General features: G+C 42.9%; 2 protein-coding genes across 5 annotated transcripts in view; one reads left to right on the top strand and one right to left on the bottom strand.

The window, feature by feature from the left end:
- The window catches only part of Apoa2 (apolipoprotein A2), a 450260-nt gene that overhangs the window by 23470 nt on the left and 404023 nt on the right, over nt 1–22767 (bottom strand). The gene's annotated exons all lie outside the window — the stretch shown is intronic.
- Nucleotides 602–22024, top strand: Pcp4l1 (Purkinje cell protein 4 like 1). 4 transcript variants are annotated; one of them, XM_020174329.2, is made up of 4 exons: nt 602–871; nt 20290–20344; nt 20947–21042; nt 21495–22024. In XM_020174329.2, exons 1-4 carry the CDS (start codon nt 863–865, stop codon nt 21569–21571), a joined length of 237 nt encoding a protein of 78 aa, XP_020029918.2. In that variant the 5' UTR covers nt 602–862; the 3' UTR covers nt 21572–22024. The 4 variants fall into 4 exon arrangements, with proteins under 4 accessions (XP_020029918.2, XP_073903751.1, XP_073903752.1 ...); XM_074047650.1 differs by lacking the exon at nt 602–871 and adding an exon at nt 897–1407; XM_074047652.1 differs by lacking the exon at nt 602–871 and adding an exon at nt 5801–7079.

The following is a 22767-nucleotide window of genomic DNA, read 5'->3' as shown; positions in this document are numbered from 1 at the left end:
ATCTATGATCTTCAAACTCAAATAGGCCCTTCAGTTTTCCAATTCTTTGGCATAGAGCAGTGTTCATTTGCTCCAGTCTCAGTCTCCTTCTTTTCCCCTCTCCTCCTCCCCTCCGCTTTCTCCCTCACTTCCTCCCCCTCTTATGCGGTTGTCTATTCAAACTGTTAACCTACTACTAAATCTAGGGCCTCCTGCTTGTTAGGCAAGCGGTCTACCATTCAGTTATATCCCCAACTACTATAAATCTTAATCTGCCACCTCTTGTCTTTCATTCACTGGTTCTTGTTCCCGCTTACCTTCTTGACTTCCTCCCAGCTCTTTTCTCTTCCTTTTTTCAAACTTACATTCCTTCCTTCCCTCTGCCCCTGCTTCGTGTACTACTTCTTTGCCCCTTTGCTTTATTGCTTTTCCTACTTCATTTTCTGTCCTCTCATTCCCCCTACGAATTCCCCCTCCTTCCCGCTCTGTCTGTCTTATCCTAGTTTGGAAATGCAGCAGATCTCCGAGCCTGCCACCATTGGATGTAACGGGCTGTCACTCTGCGGTAGGAGCGGTTTCTATTGGTTGGACTGGAGGCGGGTACCGGAGCTGATTATAAAAGGTGGAGCTGGTGAAAGTACGCTGAGCGGCTTTGACAGGACAGGGTCGCGAGGGGACCCCTGGCAGCGATCTGAAAGCTGAAGGCGCCTAGTGCAGGCACTGAAGCAGCGGTTGTCTGCCCTAACTCTCTGCTCCCCGTCAGTCCCGGCGTTTGCCTGAGAGCCCGGCAACTCTCGGCCGTGGTCCACGCATCCCCAAGGGGCCCCTCGCATCACCTGCGCGTGCCGCGCCCCGCGCCCCGCGCCCCGGTCCGGCTGCCGCGATGAGCGAGGTGAGCTGGGCGCTTCGGTCCCCAGCGCTCCGGTGAGGGCTGTGGCGGGGAGGAGGCTGCGGTTTGTGGTCCCAGGGAGGCGAGGGAGAGCGCGGCACCTCGGAGAGTCTCAGGATGGGGGCGCCCACTGCCCCTCTGGGAAAGCTCCCATCTCCCGGAACTGTGAAGAGATTGGAAAGGGGAGGGGGGTGTGCTTTAAGTCTCCAAACTGTGGATGATGCTTTGGGAGGGTGACTGGAATCGACTGTAGAAGGAGGAGAGTGCGCTGTCAGATGGCAAGCAATCTCCTCGAGGTGCTGCCCTCCGCTCTGTCTTATCCTCTGAGGTCATTCTGGCTTCCCTCACTCCCCTCACCTGGCTTCTTTCCTCCTTCTCCTAGAGTTCTATTGCTCTTGCACTCCTCAGATAGCAACCAAAAAGAACTCCATCCCCTGGCTCCCAGGGATGGTCACGTTCTCTTTCAGGAAGATGGCACCTTTCATTCAGTCAGGAACATTGGAGGGACCAGTTTTGATATTCACAAGCCAGTCCTAGAGGTATGTCCAGCTCCTGAGGGGAGGACCCGTTGGACTAGCCCTCTCTTTGCCATGCTTTTTCACATCTAAGTCTTCGGCAGGCTGCGTGGTGTTCATTGGAGCCAGAGCCAGTCCTTTAACTGATTTATTCCTTTCAAAGAACACTGTCCATGGTGGTGGTCAAAGCAGAGACTTTGGGAAGACCTCACCTAATGTCTGACTGTATTTATAATCGCATATGTAGGCACAGCCTCATGTCTCTTTCACCAAGTGAAGTGGGTCTGGACAGTGGCATCACAACCTTGACCTCTGCAGCCCTTTTCCTGGGTAGGCCCTTGTGTCCAGTACAGCTTCTCAGCTACACCGAGACCCCAGCTCCACTACTTACTAGCCATGTGGCCTTAGGAAAATCACAAAACCTTTCCGTGCTTCAGCTTTCCATCGTAAAATGGGGATAATACTGATTGTTCTAATGATTAAATGAGATTAAATGAAATAAGCAAAAATACTTTGAACAGTACCTGGCACTCAATCTATGTTAGCTATTATCTGTGTGTATGTGTGTGTGTGTGTGTGTGTGTGTGTGTACACATGGGTTGTGGGGTGTGTGTATTTCCAGTCAGAGTATTACAGAAAACTAGTCCAAGAATTCCCAAGGACAGCTGGGGATGTAGCTCAGTGTAAGAGCACTTGCTTGCATGTGCAAGGCCCTGGGTTCCATCCCCATTACTGGGAGAAAAAAAGTCCCTGGAGCCTGGATCCCAGATTATATACTGAAGATGAAGATTTTCAGCAGGATTCTGCTGGCTCCTACCAAAATTGTCACCTAGGGAATCAATTAGTGCCAGCTGCTCTGTTGTCTTTGTTGCCATGTCCACTAAGTTTATCCTGGAAAATTCAGCTAGTCTGATGACAGAAGAAACAAAGTGATTTCCAGTCTCTCTGCTGGTTGTGACTATGACCATGGCAATGTTTCAGAAAGAAAAAGAAAATGGATCAAACTTCTCTCTTCTTGCTTTTTTCAGCTCTAACATGAGAAGAGAGGTTTGTTTTTTTTTTTCTTTCCCTCTTCTCACTGAGGTCCAGGGTTCTAACCACTCCTCTCTGCCCTTGTGTTTCTAAATCTAAGAGTTTTAATCCAAGCCGTCCCTGGGACTTTATCCCCAAGGCTCTGCCAACATGAAGATTTGTGATTAGGCTATGCTTTGGGGGAGAAGTGCATAGCCACTCTATAGGACACACCACATGAGCTAACTTTTAGAGTGCTATTTGATGGAGTGACAAAGCTGTATCAGGGCATGGAAAATAATCTGAAGCTTGCTGGGGGATGTCAAGTCTTGGGGCCCCTCTTGACAGCAGCTGAATTTGTCTAGCCTCAAGAGGGGCTCAGTAGAGTGAGGAGAGTAGGATCCCTGGATGGGACTAACTCAGTGTATGCAAGACTACCCAGTCTCCTAGACTGTCAGAACAAACAGGTTCTAATTAGCAATTTAGCCACTGAAGGTGCCTCCTAACATTGAGCCAAGCCTGGTTTTGGGGGTGGGTATCTATAATATCCAGAAGCAGCCACCTGGATGTACACAGAAACCAGCTGTTTCTGAACCAGATCCCCTAAGGGTTTCTGCTTCTCTAGAGGCCAAGACCCAGCCTGTTTTCTTCCTCTTATAAAAACTATCATAAAAGCGGAAGTGTTGCCCAGAGCTCTGGAACTCTAGAGACACCAAACTGCTTCATTTCTCTCAGTCCATTCCCATGGGTCTCCTTCAGGCTGATTTGCTCAGGCTAGGAAAGCCCTGTGTATCTCCAGTCTTATGTAAGTTTCACCTTCCCCACCTGCTTATTTTCTTGCTTCAGAGAAACTGTATGAAATGAGAGAATTCAGGATGTCTTTAAGAGATTCCCATTTCAACCGAAGAACAAAAACCAGTGGGGTGGGGGGTGGGGGGAATGTGGGGCTCCAGACCTAGAACAATTAACACAATTAACAGTGTTTCTGGTGGGACTGCAGGGGAGGTTCTGTAGCTCTGCTTTGCCTTGGTGGCTCTTTGCTGTCACTCAGTACTGCAGCAGAGCATTTTCCTGTGAGTACGTGTGTGCTCGGGCACAGAGAATCTGCAGGGACTCATCCCTGGCTTGTCTGCATTCATAGCTGGAATGCAGGACTTGATTGCTGTGAATCACAGTCTGTTTCTTATAGTTTAGTAACTTGCACCTAATTTCAGTGAAGGATGAGAATGGGAGATGTACTCAGTCTCTGAGGCGCTTTCCTATAGTTCCTTTTCATACAACATTTTCTGGCTGCTTAAAGCAGAACCAGATTCTTCTGCGATTCTGTTGACATTTCTCTTTCTATGAGGAATCTAGTTAGAGAAATCCTTTGGTCAGCAGTCATTCTGCTGAAATGGGAGTCATGGATTATTGTTGACAGTCCTTGTGATGTCTGTCCTGAGCTTTGGCTTGTAAGGGCTGGAGTAAGGACAGATCAACTAGATTATCAGGGGAGATCTTAAAACTGGTGCTCATTCCTTTATTACTCTGCTTCGTACCTAGTGGGAATGGAATATCTTACTTTCAGGATCAGATTTTCTTTCCTTTGCCCATCTGTCTTTATCTGCAACCTTCCTCACAATGGAGGTTCACTCAGAGTGATACAATTCTGTTATGTCTTCTGTGAGCTGGTTGTTAGGGAAGTTGGTAGAGACTTGGAGAAAATCCAAGTTTCTCTCTCTTTCATTGATATTTTATTATTATTGTTGTTGTTGTTATATAGGACATACAACATAGAAGGGCTAGCTACTTGTTATTGGAATGAGTTCTATCTCCACAAATAGCTGTCTTCCAAAGTAGGGAAACCAGAACTTGGTTCTCAAGCTTGTCCATTGCTTTCTTGTCACCCATTTAGTAATTGGCTTTAGTTGCTTGAGCAGGAACTTATGGTTGGTAGAAAGTAGATGACTTTGTCATCCTGTGACCTGGGAAAATAGATGACTCTTTCTCTCAAGTGGCAGTTGTGTGGGGCAGGCGACTGTAAGTAATATGACTGGAGTCCAATTTCACATCTTTCATGTCTACTTGTGGACAGTCTTAATGGATAGGAATGATGGACAATGAGCTGCTGGTGTGAAGTTACATCAACAGTTGTCTCTTCAAGGTAGTGATGCTATGAATGCCTCCCTTTATTTTCTTTCTACTTTTTCTTTATTTCCAAACAATCTTTCATAAGTCTAGACTGTCATGGAAAAATATACTTAGTTTGTAAGATTTCTTCAAGATAGGAAGAAATGTATATCTTCCCTCAGGATAACCTCAAAATAAAATATCAAAACATTCTAGTGATATAATTTTAGATTTGGTGAAGGGTCCTAAAGATCACCTGTTTCAACGTTCTCATTTTACAGATGGAGAAACTAAGGTGCAAAACTTATCTAAGTTTACGTAGTACTAAGAACAACATTACAGCACAGTACTGCTAACTGCTCATCCCACAAGAACCTTTCTTAGGACCTCTTCAACTTGCTCTCCCAGGGACTATAGAGTAATTTGATTTACATGCAACTTTTTTTGTGGTACTGGGGATTGAACCCAGGGCTTTGATATACTAAACATTCTATCACTAAGCTACATTGTATGCCCTTTTAAATCTTTTTGAGACATTCTCACTAAGTTGCCCAGCTAGCCTTAAACTTGTGATCCTCCTGCATTCACCTCCTGAGTAACAGGGATTACAGGCATATACCGCCATGCAACTTTTAATGAATATATCACATACTTTCTAAAAGAAATACAAGCAGCATGAATTAATAAGTGCTGAGCAAGAAGGTAGAGAGAGATGAGAGACCTAAATCAGATAATATTTATCAGTAGGGAACATGTTGGTAGAATATTAGGCAGAGCAGATACTATCCTTCTTGAGGATGTCTACTCACCTTGAAAATGGGTACATTGAATATGCTGGAGTAGAGTAGGTAAGCTGACAGGTGTGAAGGAAAGGGGAAGTCTGGAGGCCCAGTTTCTATGTCCATATCAATTCCCAAATTGTAGAGCATCAAGGAAGAGAAGATGTTTGCTTTCTGAATTCCAGAATACTACTATGAGAACAAATCTTTTAAATTTATTTTTTTCTTCTGGTGGTGCCAGGAATTGAAATCAGGGCCTTGTGCATGGTAGGCAAGTGTTCTACCACTGAATTATAAGGAGGACCCAATGGAAGAAAGCAAGAATCTGTATAACATTGGTATACCTGATGACCAAACAGGTTCTGGATATTTAGTTTTCCTTCATTTGGCCGATTAACTTCCACACAAAGAGTTTGGGAGGCAAAAGGAAAGAAAAAGATGAAAGAAGAATGTAATAGCCTGGCAAGGTAAGTGATGAAAACTTATTGGGATTTCAGAATCCTAACTAATCAATACAAATCCATACTGCAGACTAGCTGCTCAAAATGGCTTTACTTGCTCCAGAATTATTTTAGCTGTCGGAGTCAGCTAAGGGGTTGAAAATATAGCTCAGGGATAGAGCACTTGCCTAACATGTAGAAGCCCTTGGGTTCAACCACCAGCACAAGGGGGAAAAAAGGAAACTAAGTCAGAAGCAGATTCAAAATCACTTTTTGGAAGAGATCTGAATCCCCTCGTGGTGCCTATGGAAGACTGCCTAGAAACCTAGACTTTGTCACATTCTCTTCTCCATCCAGCCCACTGAAGCCTGATTTTTACTTCCCTCCATGACTCCAGAAGGCATGCCTGCCTAGGTTTCCCAACTCCCAACCAGAGAAAAGAGGTGCCATTTACATTCTGTCTTCTTGGTGCTGCCTCCCTCCCACACAAAGCCCTCCAGCTGAGTGTTTGCTTTGTAGGCTGTGGGGGAGATTAATGCGTTTATTTTAGGACATTAACACCATGGGTGGGATGCACGTTGAAGATTATAGTAATAGATGAGGCTTTGGCACTACTCTCTCTCCCCCACCCCCAGTCCCCAGTATGGGGTAAAGGCACAGCTCCAAGTGTGTGCAGAGTACCACAAATAACCACTCATTAAACTGTGGCAGCCCATGCTCGAGGGAATGGGCTGGGTTTGTTGACTCACTGCATACCATGAGCTGGCATGGGCAAGGAATTCTGCCTCTGACTCCAGTGGGGGATACTGCTATTCCAGGAAACAGGGATGGTGGCTAACAGAGAGGGCAAACCAGGGGGCTTGGGAGCTAGGGCTGTTTAGGTTCCACTCTTGTTGTAGGAGGCATCTGAAATATAGGGTATCTGGGTTATATTCCATATGTTAGGAGGAGAATGTGCGTATGCAGAACCTGGAATAAGGACTCTTAGTTCTTTTTCTGTTCTTATCTTCAGGGTGACCTTGAGCAAGTCTTTCTGAAGCTGTTTGAGAACTGCAGCTGGTTGCTGCACTGAAAGTTGAAACGGTTCCAACAGTGCTCCAAAAACAGCAATCCAGGGTCCTCATAGGGGCACAGGGATCCCAGCAGCCTCTGTAAGGTCCTTCAGCAGTGACCTTCATTAACACTGGGAAAGAAGATGTCAGCAGGAATAGAAGGGCAGGGGGAAGGAGGGGAGGGAGGGACAGAGCCTGTTTGTCACCCTTGGAAGCACTATCCACTAACTCCTGCTCCCTTTCCTCCCTGCACCTCTACAGCAAGCAGGGGGCTTATGAAGCCTAGGATTTACTGCAACATAAAGGCAAGAAGGGGGTCCTTTGTTTGAGGCTTATATTTAGAATTTTTGGGATTCAAGTCTTCTGGTTTCCCTGCCCTGGTCTGTAGAACAGGATTCTGAGTTCCTATTCATCTAAACTAAGTGATTCTGACAGTACCTGATATATATCTGTGATTTCCTCTGCACAGCATCCAAGCCATGCCATGCATGTGTGGGTGACCCAGGTACAATGAAGTGATCCTTGTTCCTGTTTATTGCCACTGTTAACCACCTCTGATTCCTCTTAAAGAGCCCAGTGGTCTGAAGAGTGTGGGAAAGCTCAATAGCTTACCCTTCCTAAACTTGATTCTAACTCCTGCTTGAGCAGAGGGGGTTGACACTATCTTCTTTTTTCTGGTGACAATGGTTACTGTGGTAACACCATTAAAGAGGAAGGTGACAAAGAAAGAAAGAAATGCAGCTGGAGAAGGGGGCAGGGCGAATCTGCCTAGAGTTATAGGGTACCTATTCTCCAACAGTGACAGCAGGGAAAGAGCACTTAAGTCACTACTACTTGGATTGTCATTAGGTGTGTTGCCAACACAGTACCGGAGGTGAGGAAGAGACTTACATAGTCATCTTTGTGATACAAAAAAGGACTAGATCATGGAGATATGATATATTTGCTCTGACCATTAATCTCTTTCTGTCTTCTATAACTAAAAAGAAGAAAAGTGAGACAGGGTGTCTAAGAGCTCTCAGAGGTATAGAGCCATTCTCAGCATTTTTGACAGACATTGGAAAGAAAGGGAGATTGTTATTTCCAGTATGGATTTTTAGTAAAAGATAATTTATGAGTTCCTATGGTGGCAGAACAAGCCCCAACAGCTCCTAGGGTAATCCTAGGTATCCTCTCCCCCTTCCATTCCACTTAGTGAAGCTTTACTCTGTGGTCACTTCACTATTTGATTCCATGCAGTACCCCAGGAACTTGACCTAGACCTATTCTCCTTCTTCTTTTCCTCCCCCTTCCCCTTTTTTCTCCCCCTCCTCCTCCTTTTGTTGGGCTTTGAACTCAGGGCTTCAAGCTTGCAAAGCAGGCACTCACAAATCAGTGAGTGCCTGCTGCTTGAGCCACATCTCCAGCCATTTTGCTCTTGTTATTTGGAGATGGGGTCTTGTGAACTGTTTGCCTGGGCTGGCCTCAAACTGCTATCCTCCCAATCTCAACTTCCCAAGTAGCTAGGATTACAGATGTGAGCCACTAGCACTCAACAACCTAGACCTATTCTTGTATTCAACCTAGGGTTATATTACTTCAGAATAACAACTATTTATTTTTTGTTGCTCTTCTTTGTCTTTTCTGAATAACAACTATTTATTTTAATATATGCTAGGCATTTTATGTGGATTTTCTCTTTATATATCTCTTTCATTTTCCAAGATAGATTTCATGTTTTCTGTAGCTGAATGATCTGAGCACAGCAAGGGTAAGTAATTTGCCCAATGTCACACAGATAGGAGTAGCAGAGCTAGATTTTTTTTTTTTGAGTGTGTGTGTGTGTGTGTGTGTGTGTGTGTGTGTGTGTGTGTGTAAGGGGGAAGATAGTTGCTTGGTTCTTTTTTGTTGTTGTGGTGGTGCTGAGGCTTGAACTCAGGGCCTCACGCTTGCTAGGCAAGCACCCCACCACTTGAGCCGCTCCACCAGCCCTGTTTTGTATTGGGTTTTTTGAGATAGGGTCTCTTAAACTATTTGTCTCAGACTGACTTCGAACTTCAGTCCTCCTGAGTAGCTAGGATTACAAGCATGAACCATGGCACCAGGCTGTTGGTTTGTTCTTTTCATTTTTTTAAAGGTGGTACTGAGGTTTGAACTCAAGGCTTCATGTTTGCTAGGCAGGCACTCTACCACTTGAGCCACACCTTCTGCCCTACTTTGTTCTTTTGGTGTTCGTTTTGAGACAGGGGGTCTTGCTATGTAGCCCAGGCTTGCCTTGAACTCGTAATCCTCTGCCTTAGCCTCACAAGTGCTGAGATTACAGGTATGTACCACCACTCCTGGCCAGAATTGGAATTTGAATAGATAGTCTATGCAGATCCAGGGTATAAACCCTAACCTGTCTGTCTCTACTCAGTATGCTTCCAGGAATGAAGCCTGAGGAAGTTTTAATTCATTTAGACAAATTATCTGTGGAGTACTTACCACACAGGTTGCAGTTTTTATAGGTAATACACAAATAAATGGGATCTATGGATTGTGCTTTCAAGGAAATGAAATGGAGAGGGTACTGCAGGTGGGGAAGGAGAGATGAGACAAATGCACAGTTCTGTGGCGCAGATAATATGAAATAGACTTCACGAGAAGGCCTTCCCTTCATCCTCAGCTCTTTTTCAGGTGCATGTGCTGAAGTGAGGAAAAGCAAAGACCTGGCTTCTGTTACCCTTTTCCTCAACCTCGGAACTAGCTATAGAATGGAGGCCCTCAATCATCTGAAAACAATTTTGATGTCAGAAATTTAGATGAGTTAGCAAAGAAAATACTAGTGTAAGTCACATGTGAAGGATAAGTGGGAATTAACTAGCTAAAAGGGAGGTGGGAATAAGAGAGCCATGCCAAGGCCCTGAGATGGGAAGGTGCATGGGATGTTCCAGAGGTGAGCTTACTGAGCCAATCAGAGCTGCATAGTGTAGGGCCCTTTAGACCATGTTAAGCATTTTGTTCTTTATCCTAAGAACATCAATCATCTCTTGGGCTATTCCAGTGATCCATGTTAAGGCATAACTGAGCTAGGATGAGTGATGATCTGAATATGTGTGCCCCCTAAAATTTGCATATTGAAGTCCTTAATCCCCAAGGTGGTACTTTTAGGAGGTGCCTTTAGAAGGAAATGATTAGATCATTAGGGCAGAGCCCTCACGAATGAGATCAGTGCTCTTATAAAGAAGACCTCAGAGAAATTCCTCTGCCCTTCTACTTTGTAGGACTATAGCAAAAGACAGCCATCTATGAACAGAAAATGGGTCTTCACTACACACCAAATCTGCCAGCATCTTAATCTAGGGTCTTCCCAAGATCTTGGGCTTGTTCAGATCTGTGAGAAATAAACTTCAATTGATTATAAAGCCACCTGGTTTATGTAATTTTTGATGAAGTAGCCTGAATGGACTAATTCAGCATGGTAGCAGTGGAGATAAATGAATGGATTAAGAGATATTTAGGAATTAATTAACAGGATTTACTATTGAATTTGTTATTCAATATGAACAAGAGACATGTCAAGAATACTTTCTAGGGCAGCGAGTGGTAGCACACACCTGTGATCCCAGCTACTCGGGAGGCAATTGTAGTCTGGCCTGGGCAAAAGTGCAAGACCCTACCTGAAAAAACAAACTAAAGCAAAACTGGCCATGGGCATGGCTCAAGTGGTAGAGTGTTTGAAGTGCAACATCTTGAGTACAAACCCCAGTACCACCAAAAAAACCCAAAACAACAACAACAAAAACAAACTTTTTAGATTTCTGTTTTGTGTAACTGGGTGAAATAGAGAATACTTGCAGAAGACTAGATTGGGTAGGTGAGATTAAGTATTGAGTTTGAGGCATATGGAGTTTGAGGTCCCTGCAAAACATCCAAGTGACTGGCAGAGTGGCTTAGGCAGTAAAGCACCTGCCTAGCAAATGTGAGGCCCTGTGTTCAAATCCCAGTGCTGCAAAAGTTTGAAGTGGGGATCTGGGATAGAAATGGCACTCTGTGCTGTTCACCATGGTAGCTACTAGCCACATGTAGCTATTTAAGTTAAAATTTAATTTAGAAGTTTAATTAGTTAAAGCAAAAATTAAAAATCTTATTCCTCAGTTGTACTAAATACATTTCAAAGTACATAATAGCCACAGGTGCTTGGTGGATACCATATAAAATATTTTTATCATTGTGGAAAGTTATATTATAAAGGAATGCAAACTTCTGTAATAGGCCAAATAAAAAACACTTTGGTTTTGTGAGCCTGTGATCTCAATTCTGTTACTGTAAAGCCAAAGCAGCCACATATAATATGTAAACAAATGGGTATGGAACAAATGTGTTCCAGTGAAATTTCATTTACAAAAATAGGATGCAGAGAAGGTTTGACCTGTGAGCTATAGTTCGCCAATCCTGTTCTGTTGGACAGTGCTGGAATAAATGATAACTAAAGTAGCACTACAGATAAAATCATTCAAAAGGAGAGAGCAGAAAAAGCCCCATTCCAAAACTTGATACCCTGCAACCCTTACATGTTGGGCCAAGTGACCAGAAAGGTATGTCTTCTTTGGTGAAGTGTCTGTTCAAATATTTTATCCATTTAAAAAATTATATATAAATTATTGGTGGTGCTGGGGGTTGAACTCAGGTGCTTGTACCAGCCCCCAAAATTGTATTTTTATTATAGAGATTTAAAAGTTTCCTCAAAATTTTTTTCTGGATACAAATTCTTTATCAGGTATGTGATTTGTAAATATCATCTTCTTGTCTATAGCTTGTCCCTTCATTCTCTTAGGAATGCCTTCCAAAGAGTACATCTTAACTTTTCAATTTATAATTTTTTATGTGTTGTCCTTTTTTTTTTTTTTTTAGTTAATTTGTTTCTTTTATTTTGCTTCTCACAAGAACATGGTTTTTACTAGAGTTACAGTTTCACTGATTATCAATTACCAATCCATACATATGTAGTATTGAGGCTTGAACTCAGGGCCTTGTGTTCTGTAGGCAGGCATTCTACTACTCGAGCCGTGGCCCTAGCTTTACTGATTTTATTTTATTTTATTTTTTATTTATTTTTTTTTTTTTTCATTTTTCTTTTATTATTCATATGTGCATACAAGGCTTGGTTCATTTCTCCCCCCCTGCCCCCACCCCCTCCCTTACCACCCACTCCGCCCCCTCCCGCTCCCCCCCCTCAATACCCAGCAGAAACTATTTTGCCCTTATCTCTAATTTTGTTGTAGAGAGAGTATAAGCAATAATAGGAAGGAACAAGGGGTTTTGCTGGTTGAGATAAGGATAGCTATACAGGGCATTGACTCACATTGATTTCCTGTGCGTGGGTGTTACCTTCTAGGTTAATTCTTTTTGATCTAACCTTTTCTCTAGTTCCTGGTTCCCCTTTTCCTATTGGCCTCAGTTGCTTTAAGGTATCTGCTTTAGTTTCTCTGCATTAAGGGCAACAAATGCTAGCTAGATTTTTAGGTGTCTTACCTATCCTCACCCCTTCCTTGTGTGCTTTCGCTTTTATCATGTGCTCATAGTCCAATCCCCTTGTTGTGTTTGCCCTTGATCTAATGTCCACATATGAGGGAGAACATACGATTTTTGGTTTTTTGAGCCAGGCATGGTGCATGTAAGAATTTTTTCCTACCCCAAGGTTGCAAAGGTTTTTTTTCCCACTGTTTTATTCTAAAATTTTAGGTTTTATACTCATTTTGAGTTGTATAAGCTACCAGATACAGATTGAGGTGGGGCTTTTTTTTTGTTTTGTTTTGTTTTGTTTTGCATATACCTGTCCGATTAGTCCAGTGCTATTTTTTTAAAGATGTTTCCCTAACTTTTTACTATTACTGTTTCTCAAAACTTGATCCTTGACCTGCCCTGCTTCTTTTCATTCTAATAGTACTTGTGGAAGGTGTAGCCCGGAGCCCGTGGCTCTTGCCTGTAATCAGAGATTACAGAGGAGGCAGAGATCAGGAGGATCTTGGTTCAAGGCCAGCCCTGGCCCAATCTTGAAAATACTCATCACAAAAAATGGCTGTGGGCATGGCTTAAGTGGCAGAGTGCCTGCTTAGCAAGTGTGAAGCCCTGAGTTCAAACCCTGTACTGCAAAAAAAAAAAAAAGCGAGAAAGGAGATAGACTGTAGAGCCCAGATGGAAGGACAAGACCGCATTTGAATGCTGATAAATGACCAGGGAGGAGGTGGTCAGGGCAAATGTAAGGTGCCTCGCTGTATAGAAAGTGGGAGAAACTATACCAGTAGATGCTCTTGGAGAACTGGGGACTTTGCTGTGTCGTGTTCCCATTTGCAATCTCATAGTCTAAAGCTAGGATCCCTAAGCCAGGGTATTCCTCCTCCTCCTTCCCCATGGGAGGGGAGAGTCCACAACCTTGAGCTGCAGAGGAAACAAAAGAGTATGCAAGGGGAATTGGAACTACTGCCAGGATGATAGAATGGAACATTGGTGTACATCAGGCCCAGAGGTGAGAAGGAAAGGAATACAGCAAGGTAGCCAAACAAAGAAACTGGGGCCCTCGAGAGAGAGGCATGAGTTGATAGTCCTTACAGTTAGCTGCTAATTCGTATTTGGTGTGTATTGAAAAGTGAGAGAAACATTTAGTCCTGTGTGAGCAATGAAGCTGAACTGAACAAAGTAAACTAGAAACTTAGAATAATGGACTTGAATATAATCAAGGTGGTCATTTGAAATGGAGGTCAGTGGCATTGATACTGCACAGACTCCAAAGGACTAGGACCTGACCCTGTGGCTGAAGAACCCTCAGGCTATATTGACCATCAAGGGTGAGGCTGTGTGTGCCAGGAGGTCTACAGAGGAAGCACCAGAGTGAAAGCCAGAATCAATGTGGTAGATCAAGTGGAAGAGCAGGAATCTGAGTAGGTGCACATGGTCTGGGATCAAGTCCTTACACAATATGTAAGATTGCTCCATGCAGGAAGGGCAGGATCTGTTCCCTATATTCCCCGTGGAGTGTACATGAAGAAAGTGTTGAGGACTGGAGATTGAGAGGCTGGCCTTGGATTCAGTTGCCTGACTGTGGGAAAGGAATGAAATTATGAGTCTTAAGACTTTCCTTTTTGCCTGGGCTCTGCTCTGCTGTGTGGAAGAACTCTTGCATTGAACATCTTCCTCAAGTACACACTCACACACACACACACACACACACACACACGTGCGTGCACACTTTCAGTTGGAGATTAGGAGATAGAACAGCATAATGTTCAAGAGCCAGGCCTCTAGAGCTACACTGCCTGGCTTCAAATTCTGGTTTTTAACATTTTAGCCCTGCGACCACAGGCAAAAAAAACAAATCTCTTGACTTTAGTATCCTGATCTGCAAAATAAAAATAATACCTATTTTAGAGGGCTTCTAAAATGTGTCAATGTGTTAATGTTTTCAGTGTGCATAGAAAAGTGACTGGCACATAATATTCCATATGTGATTAGTAATAAAATAGAGCAAGCTGGCATTCTGAGTTCTTCATTTCTCTCCATTCCCCTAGTTGGGTCTTATAAGGAGAAGGAATGAATCGATAAACCATTTTACTGTTATTGTTTCTGGTCAGAAAAACACAATATTGAAAAAAGCAGAAGAGCACCTGAGAGATTTGTAATCTATACCTGCCTAGAATGAGGGGCTAAGAGAGAGGCTGAGAATGCTGACCTGTCACAGCTCTGTGAGTTAGTATAGCTCCTCCAGAGGTATGAGTTTTTGCAAGAGCTACTCATATGGAGCATGTAGTTTCTGGTTCACCCAGAGTGAACCTCCACGTCACTTGGCTTACCTGAAGTATGGCGAGGCTGATGGTTTGTTGATAGACATACCAGAGGACCTCAATTCATCTAAAATTACTGAGATTCTGAAAAATAAGCAGGAGCATTGGCCAGAGACCGATGAAGGACTGAGTAGCACACAAAGGGTGGGAGCCAGCAATTTGAGATCTGACTGTCCCTACCCCCATCCTAAGCAAGTCACAAACGACTAAATCCAGAAATCCAGTATCCATGGTGGCTATTTTGAAAACCAGCTAAAGAGAGTAGAGGGAGGAGGGGCAGGAGCTAGAAGCTCTAGCACACTGCTTTTCAGCAGAAGGTGTGAGGGAGCTTTCAAAGGGCATTGTGTGTAATAGAGGTCTTCTTTGTTTAGCACAGGCCCCTTTTCTGGTGTCCCCAGTGGAGAGCCTTGTTCTTAGGTTATGACCTTTCATAAACTTAACCCAAATGCTGGAAACCCAGGTGTTGGAAACCCCTGGGGAGCCAGGTCACAGCTGTTCCATTCTAGAGCCAGGAGAGGCTGAGGAAGGGAGAAGCTGTTAGGGCAAAGGGAAAGTGGCAGTCTGTGTGGTTGGGTCCTGACACATATTCTTGCTCAAAGAATTCTCAACATCAGTTGCTATGAGAAGGAAAATTGATGAAACAGTCACCTGAGGGGAGGTATTTAGCATGGGAGTTTCTAAATTTTCCTTCAAAGGGAAGGGGCTGGGGGGGAGAGTTGATAGATTAGTGAAGTAGGCTTAGAGTCAGAAAGAGGGATAATGTTTAAAGCCATAAGAGTCATGAATTTGTTGGGTTTAGAGAGAGTAGGGTTTGAAGTCAGAGATCATGGGACTATAGAACTTGTCTCTTGATTCATGACCCTCTTGTCTGGACACTTGGCTATTGTCCTATTACTGCACACTACATCCAATCCATGTTTTTGCAATGTGGACAAACCACTTGTGATGACAGTATGGCATAGCAATGGACATCACCAGTAACTACCTGGCCATTATACTGATCATGTGTGAAGAATAAAATAAAAAACAATTGAAGATCACAGAGAGAAAGAATAATGACCAGGCCAGTCTCCTGTGAGTCTCAGGAATAACCCTTTCTCTCATAGGAGCTTTCTTATGCTCAAAGAGAGACTAGCAGGAATTCTATGGGATTTCAGGAACTCTTTAGCTCATGTCCTTTCAGAGCCTTTTATTTTCTTTGAGACAGGGTTTTGATATATAGCCCAGGTTAGTCTTGAACTCAAGATTCTCCTGCCTCAGCCTTTCAAGTACTAGGATTACAGATGAGCACCACTACACCTGGCTTTGCTAGGCAGGTACTCTATCACTTGAGCCATAAGACCTCTGGCCTCAGATTTTTAAATGAAAATGTATATAGATAGATAAACACATATGTATCTTTTACAAAAATTGGACCATATCAGTTTTTTTGTTATTGTTGCTGTTTCGGGGTTGTTTTTTGTTTTTGTTTTTTTGGTACTATGGATTGAAAAAAGGCCCTACTACGGAGGGTCTTGTTTATGCTAAGTACTTACTGTACCACTGAGCTATGACCCAGTCCAGACCAATTTATAACCTGCTTTTGTGATTTTGTTAAAATAAACCCTAAAAATATTTGTTTTTATTTTATTTTATTTTTGCTCTCCTGTTCCTTGAGTTTTTTTTTTTATTAGCATATTTTATTGTACTGGGGGTACATTGTGACATTTACAAAAGTGCTTACAATATATCTTAGTTAGATTCACCCCCTCCATCATGCTCCTTTACCTCCCCTCTGCCCTTTTTTTTTTTGACAGGGTCCAGCTGACCTTCAACCCCTGCATCAGCCTCCTGAGTTCTGGGATTACCAGCTTGTGACATCACACCTAACTATAACCTACTTTAAAAGACACTTTCCTATATCAAATACAATACTGCATCTGCAATTTTATTTAACTTTTTGTTTCTTGAGACTGGATCTTACTATGTAGCCCAGGTTGGTCTCAAACTTATGACTCTCCTGCTTCAGGCTCCCAGTGCTGGGATTACAAGTGTGTGCCACCACCCCCAACTCAGCATCAACAATTTTAAATGTTATTTTTAAATTTAAATTATTTTCTTTAGGTGTTTTTTTGGTTTTGATAGTATTGGGGTTTGAACTCAGGGCCTCACATTTGCTAGGCAGGCACACTACTACTTGAGCTACTCCGCCAGGCCTTTTTTGTGTTGAATATTTTTGAAGTAGGGTCTCACAACTATTTACCCAGACTGGCTTTAAACCTCTATCCTCCTGATCTCTATTTCCTGAGTAGCTAGGATTATAGACACAATCACCAGCACCCAGCCTTCCTAACTTTTTATTAGAAAAATTTACCAGAATGGAAAGAATAGTTTAATGCACATCCATATGCCTTCCACTCATATTCAGAAATCGTTATCATTAGCCTATTTGGTGTCAGCACTTGACAATACTTAGTCTTATGAAGATAATACAGCCTGGCGGTTGAAAGTGAGGAGCCAATCTGCCTGGGTTTCAAAGCCAGGTCCACTATTTTCTACTCATGTTATTTGACCTTGGTCAAGATTCGGAACATCTCTCTAAGCCTGTTTCCTCAACTATAAAATAGGGTGACATCACAAAGATTTCAGATGATTAAATGGAGTAATGTTTGGCACATAATAAATGATCAGTAAATATTATTTAGGCACTTGTTTTATCTCCTCACTTTCCCAGGAAGATAGGGACAAGATCTTGACAAGTTTCACTTTAAATCTATGGCCATTAACCTCAAGAGGGCTCTTTCTGTCTGGTAATCCTGGTATATCTCACCAGATATCACTCTCTTACTTTCTTAGATGACTATTTCACTCATTCTCCACTTTTCTCAAACCCTTCTTCACTCTCAGATGACAAGTGCCCTTCTTGTTTCATTGAGAAAATAGCAGTCAGAAAAGAACTTTTATACATTCCTACTACATCTACCACCTTGTTTGCATCTATCCTGAGCCTTCATTCCTATGTTTTAAATGAATTGTCCATATTCCTATCTGAGGCCAACCCTTCCACTTATGACTAGATCTGGTTCCTCTTGTCTATTCAAGACCTCACTCTGGTAATTGTCCTCTATCTTGCATCATCAAATTTTCCTTCTCTGCTAAATCATTCCCATCAGCATTCAAATACACTAAATCTCCCATCCTAACAAGCACCATTCCATGGCCCCACATTCATCCCTAGCTACTGTCCAATTCTCCTGCTCCCTTTAAAGAAGACCTCTTTGCTAGAGGTCTCTGTACTCAAAAATCTATCAGTGGATCTATATTATTTTGCCATGAAACTTTCCTTAAGTCTGAATACTTTTTATTATTTCCATCACTACTTCCCTAGTCCAAGCTCCATCATCTTGTTTATACCATTCAAGACCCCTCTAATTGTTTCCCCTGGTTTCTCTCTTGGTCCTCTCTAGTCTAATCTCTACCCATTGGTCAGAGAAATCCTTTAAAAACATGCCACAGCCTGTTTTCCTCTGCCCCCAAACCTATAAAACCTTTCCATCAACTCAGAAAACAAAGAAATCTAGTCTTTGCCCTGATTCAAAGAAATATATTTTGGATATCTACCCAATCTCATTTTTTTTTATGGGACTGAGGTTTGAACTCAGGGCTTCATGCTACTTACTGCTTGAGTCACACCCCCAGTCCATTTTGCTCTGGTTATTTTGAAGATTGGGTCTCATGAACTATTTGTCTGGGCTGGCCTCGGGCTGAGATCCTCCTAATCTCAGCTTTCCTAGTCACTGTGACTATCAGCTCTTACAGGCATGAGCTACCAGCTTTTGTCAATGTCACCAGTGATATACTCACGGTAAAACTCAATGGCAAGGCAGCAGATATAACTCAAACAGTAGAGCGTCTACCTATAGAGCAAGTGGAAAGCCCTGAGTTCAAACCCCAGTACCATAAAAAATAAAAAAAGACAAAACAAAAAAAACAAAACAATACACACACACACACACACACACACACACACACACACCCTCAATGGTCAGTCTCAGTCTTCATTTTACTTGGCTTACTACAGAATTTGACATATTAAGCACTGTCTCTACCTGAAATATTTTCTTCACATGTTTTTTACATTGCTATAATCTCTTGGCTTCTCTCCTACCTGAATTCTCAGCAATCTTTGTTGATTTTTTTCTTCATTTCTGCAACTGTAATCACTGGAACATCCCAGGATTTGATCCTATTCTCTTCTCTATCTTAACTTACTCCTTCATGATCTCATTCAGTCTCATGGCTTTAAATGCCACCCCTATGTTAATAACTCCCTAGTTTACAGCTATAGCCCAGACCCTTCTTTAATTCATCTTCAATATACAATTACTTAGAAAAACATTTCCTTTTGAGCTATGCATTAGTGACTCACAATGAAATCCTGGCTTTTCAGAAGGCAGAGATCAGGAGAATCATGGTTTAAGGCCAGCTCAGGCAAATAGTTTGAGAGAGACCCTATCTTGAAAACACTCAACACAAAAAAGGACTGGTGGAGTGGCTCAAGCAGTAGAGCACATGCTTAGCAAGCACAAGGCCCTGAGTTCAAACACTGGTACCACCAAAAAAAAAAGTCTTGCCTAATTAATAGACATCTTGAGCTTTTTCATAAGTTTGATTCTCTCCCTAGACCTACTCCTTCTTCTGTCTTCTCCATCTCAGGTGGCAACTCAATTTTTTTCAATTCCTCAAGCCAATACCTTTCCTCAGGAGTCATCCTTGACTCCTCTCATTATCACAATACCACTTATCCAGTTAAAAAATCACACTGGAGGCTGGGGGCATGGCTCAAGTGGTAGAGCACCTGCCTGGCAAGTCCAAGGTTTTGAGTTCAAACTGCAGTACTGCTTCCTAAAATATATTTTAACAAATCACATTGGTCATAACTTGAAAATGACCACTTGCTGCTTCACTGACACCAGGCTGATTCAAGCTGCCATCATCTTCCGCTTGGTTTTTTGCAATACCCTCCTGATAGGCTTTTCTGCATCCTTTCTCATGCTCCTTTTGTGTAAATCACAAGTCTCCATTGTCTTCCCATATCACTTGTAGTAAAGCCAAACTCCTTAAGAAGACTTCCAAAATCCTACATAATCTCCTCGCACCCTAGTTAGCTCTCATTTGATTTCTATCCATCTTTCCTCCTTCTTCTCTCTACTTCAGCTACACTGGTCTCTTGCTAGTCTTCAACATGTTAATCAGCCTCCCATCCCAGGGTCCTTGAAAGTTCTTGCCACAGATATCCACAACCTTTACTCTCCCCTGTCCTTTAGGTCTTTGCTCAACTGCCACCTTTCAGAGAGGCTTTTCCTGACCACTCTAAATAAAAGTGTCGCCCCTCAGATCTCACCCAACACTCACCCCCTCTCTTCCCTACCATTTCCTATAGCATTTTCATCACCTAACGTCATAGTCATCTTATTATTTATTTGTCTGACTATCACTAGAATAAGCAGGGTTTCTTTGTCTTTGTCCTTTTTGATTTCCCTAGCACCAATACATAATTACTGAATGAATTCTGATGATTTTTTTCTTCTGCTCCTGATCTCAAGACCTACTTCTTCAAAAGACTAAAGAAATACACCTGGTCATAGGAGGGTTTGAGCAAGTATCTAAGAGGTCTAAGTGGATGGCACCTTAATGTTTCCATAAATATCTAATATTCTGTTTTTTTCTCCTCCAGCTTAACACTAAAACATCCCCAGCAACGAACCAGGCATCTGGCCCAGAGGAAAAAGGTGAGTGGTGTCAGACTAGATGGTTTGTAGAGCTGGGGTAGGGACATGAAGACAGCTGGGGTTGGAAACCTGGAAGCTCCTAAAGTCAGATGTCAGAAGAATGAGAATGTGGATAAGTGAAACAAAGGACTAGGTTAGACCTACTGTATCCATAGGCCTCTTTCTACTTTTTCCTAAGAAGTAATCTTTTCAGTATTCCTCTTTGATTTTAGAAACTAGGTCTGGAGTGATGGGAGAAGGTAATACAGTGACAAGAAGAAACTCATCAGATAATCCCAGTCTCTGTCTCCATTAGAAATTGAGGGAAAACTGGGGAAAGTGAGTGTGTTTTGAAACTTGAACTGTAGGATTTAAGAATAAGTCATAATAGAAGGCAGTTGTCATTCGGTCCAAGAAGCAAAGCTTCCCAAACTATAGCTAATTCTCAATCTAGGTATACTGACAGACTTTTAGGAGCATTATCAGGCATTTGTAGTCCCAGCAAAGATTAGGGGACCCCAAAGTCCAGCACAAAATGGACCCTAATCACTATATTTGGGACCTAGAGGAAGCAGCTGGAGTAGAGCACATCAACTTATTAATGTGTCTCCAACTGTCTCCAGGGAAGGCTGGCAGTGCCAAGAAGGCTGAGGAAGAGGAGGAGATTGACATTGACCTGACAGCACCAGAGACAGAGAAGGCTGCCCTTGCTATTCAGGGCAAGTTCCGGAGATTCCAGAAAAGGAAAAAGGATCCCAGCTCCTGAATGGCTATCCTTGCCCTTCACCTTGATTCTTTCTCTTCCTTTCTCCATAGTCCTGACTCCCATGTGTCTTGTCCCTTTGTCCTTTTAGCCTCTCATTGAGGCAAGTTCAACCTTTATATATTCTTTTCTGTAGTCCTCTCAAGTCATGACAGCTATAGTGGCAAAAGGAACATAGAGAAGATGAAGGCTTTAGTTGGCAGCCACTTGCCTAAGGGTATACCCGTGTCTTCTTGAGCTAAGGCTCTGGGTTAGTATTTCCCTGAAGGGTTGAAGAACTGGAGGCTTGAGGCTGAGAGGACTGCCCTCAATGATATGAGAGGAAGGGAAAATCCTTCAGAGTAGGGTGCCTAAGGGTAGGGCACATGCACTGTTCAGTCGGTTCAGGTGATGTTCTTTCTTTTTCAGATCCTTCTGCACCACCACCTTCACCTCCCTCCTATGATCGAAGCCACAGTGGGAATGGAGCCTCCATTTTCCCCTAGGCAGATCTAAATCAAACAGCTTACCCACATTAGTGCATGCTGAGTAGCCTAGTTCCAAGGAAGGAAAACTGGGACTGGTAGGGCAAGGAAAAGTTTCCTTCATCATCCAATCTAAGATCTTAAGGGCCAGAGGTGGGAGACATTCCAGAGGGAATAGGCAGGGAAATGAGGACTGAGGTAGATTTAGAGAGAAAAGAAAAATGAGGAAGACAGAAATCTCTGGAGCCATAAGTTATTGCTGGTAAATGTGTAATAGATAAATGATTCTTGGGGCTTTGCTAACCTGCCTACCTCTAACCCCCAACTGTAGCCATCCCCAGAGACCACAGGAGCCAAGTGACCCCTGTAGTTCTCACCTGTCCCACTGAGGAGTCAGGGCAGAAATGGAATAGCCACTCTATGTGATTTTAGCATGTTTAAAAATTATAACAATAAAAAAAACCCTCAAATGGAGTCATTGAACCTTTACTAGTGTCTTTTTTCTTGGGAGGAACATGAATGTAAGCTTGACCTGACCCCAGGGAGGATAGGGGGACAACTGCATGAATTACATGGTGACACAGGAAACTAATACTGCCTGAGCAATTTTCACCTGAAGCCAGTCCTACCTTTCTTTCTCTGACCTTGCCCTCACCTTGTTGTGCCACCCACCTGTGGTTCTCTTCAGCTGTCACTGCCCCCAGTGCACACCTGCAAGTGATCATCTTCCTGCTCTCCTGCCAGCAAGAGCACACTTGGTACACATCCCTCTGAAAACAAACCTAATCTTCCTTGCTCCCTATCACCAAATGACCTATCCTAGATTTCCCTCCTGCTGGTTCCTCCCCCCACATCCTCCCCGCCCCCCCAGTGTTTATCAAACTTAAGGAAGGAGACAAAGACTCTGGTTACTAAAGAGCACCACTGTTGCACTGAAGATTTTAAACCACAAGTTGAATTAAAACATGGCTTTCAAGTGAGCTTGCATTACTGAAAATTGATCTCTGTATTTTGAAACAGAATGCAAATGATTGATGACCGAGCAAAGAATATCTACCCTTGCCACTCTCTGCACTTTTATTTTCCAAAACAAAAAAAAATTTTTTTTTTTGAGATAGGGTCTCAGTATGTAGTGCAAGCTGGCCTGGAATTTGTGATCCTCCTGCCTCACCCTCCTAAGTGCTGGGATTACAGGCATCAAATTTTTACTATGGCAA

The sequence above is a fragment of the Castor canadensis genome, chromosome 11, assembly GCF_047511655.1.
Source record: "Castor canadensis chromosome 11, mCasCan1.hap1v2, whole genome shotgun sequence".
In the NCBI taxonomy this organism is placed as follows: Eukaryota; Metazoa; Chordata; class Mammalia; order Rodentia; family Castoridae; genus Castor; species Castor canadensis.
This window is presented reverse-complemented; position numbering and strand designations above follow the sequence as displayed.

Bases quoted from the DNA above. Each gene is read 5' to 3' on its own strand.
- Pcp4l1 (XM_074047650.1), top strand. From the start codon at position 1,144: ATGGCAAGCAATCTCCTCGAGGTGCTGCCCTCCGCTCTGTCTTATCCT. The intron at 20,345-20,946 runs GTGAGTGGTGTC...AACTGTCTCCAG, and splicing joins ATCTGGCCCAGAGGAAAAAG to GGAAGGCTGGCAGTGCCAAG. The intron at 21,043-21,494 runs GCAAGTTCCGGA...TTTCTTTTTCAG, and splicing joins GGCTGCCCTTGCTATTCAGG to ATCCTTCTGCACCACCACCT.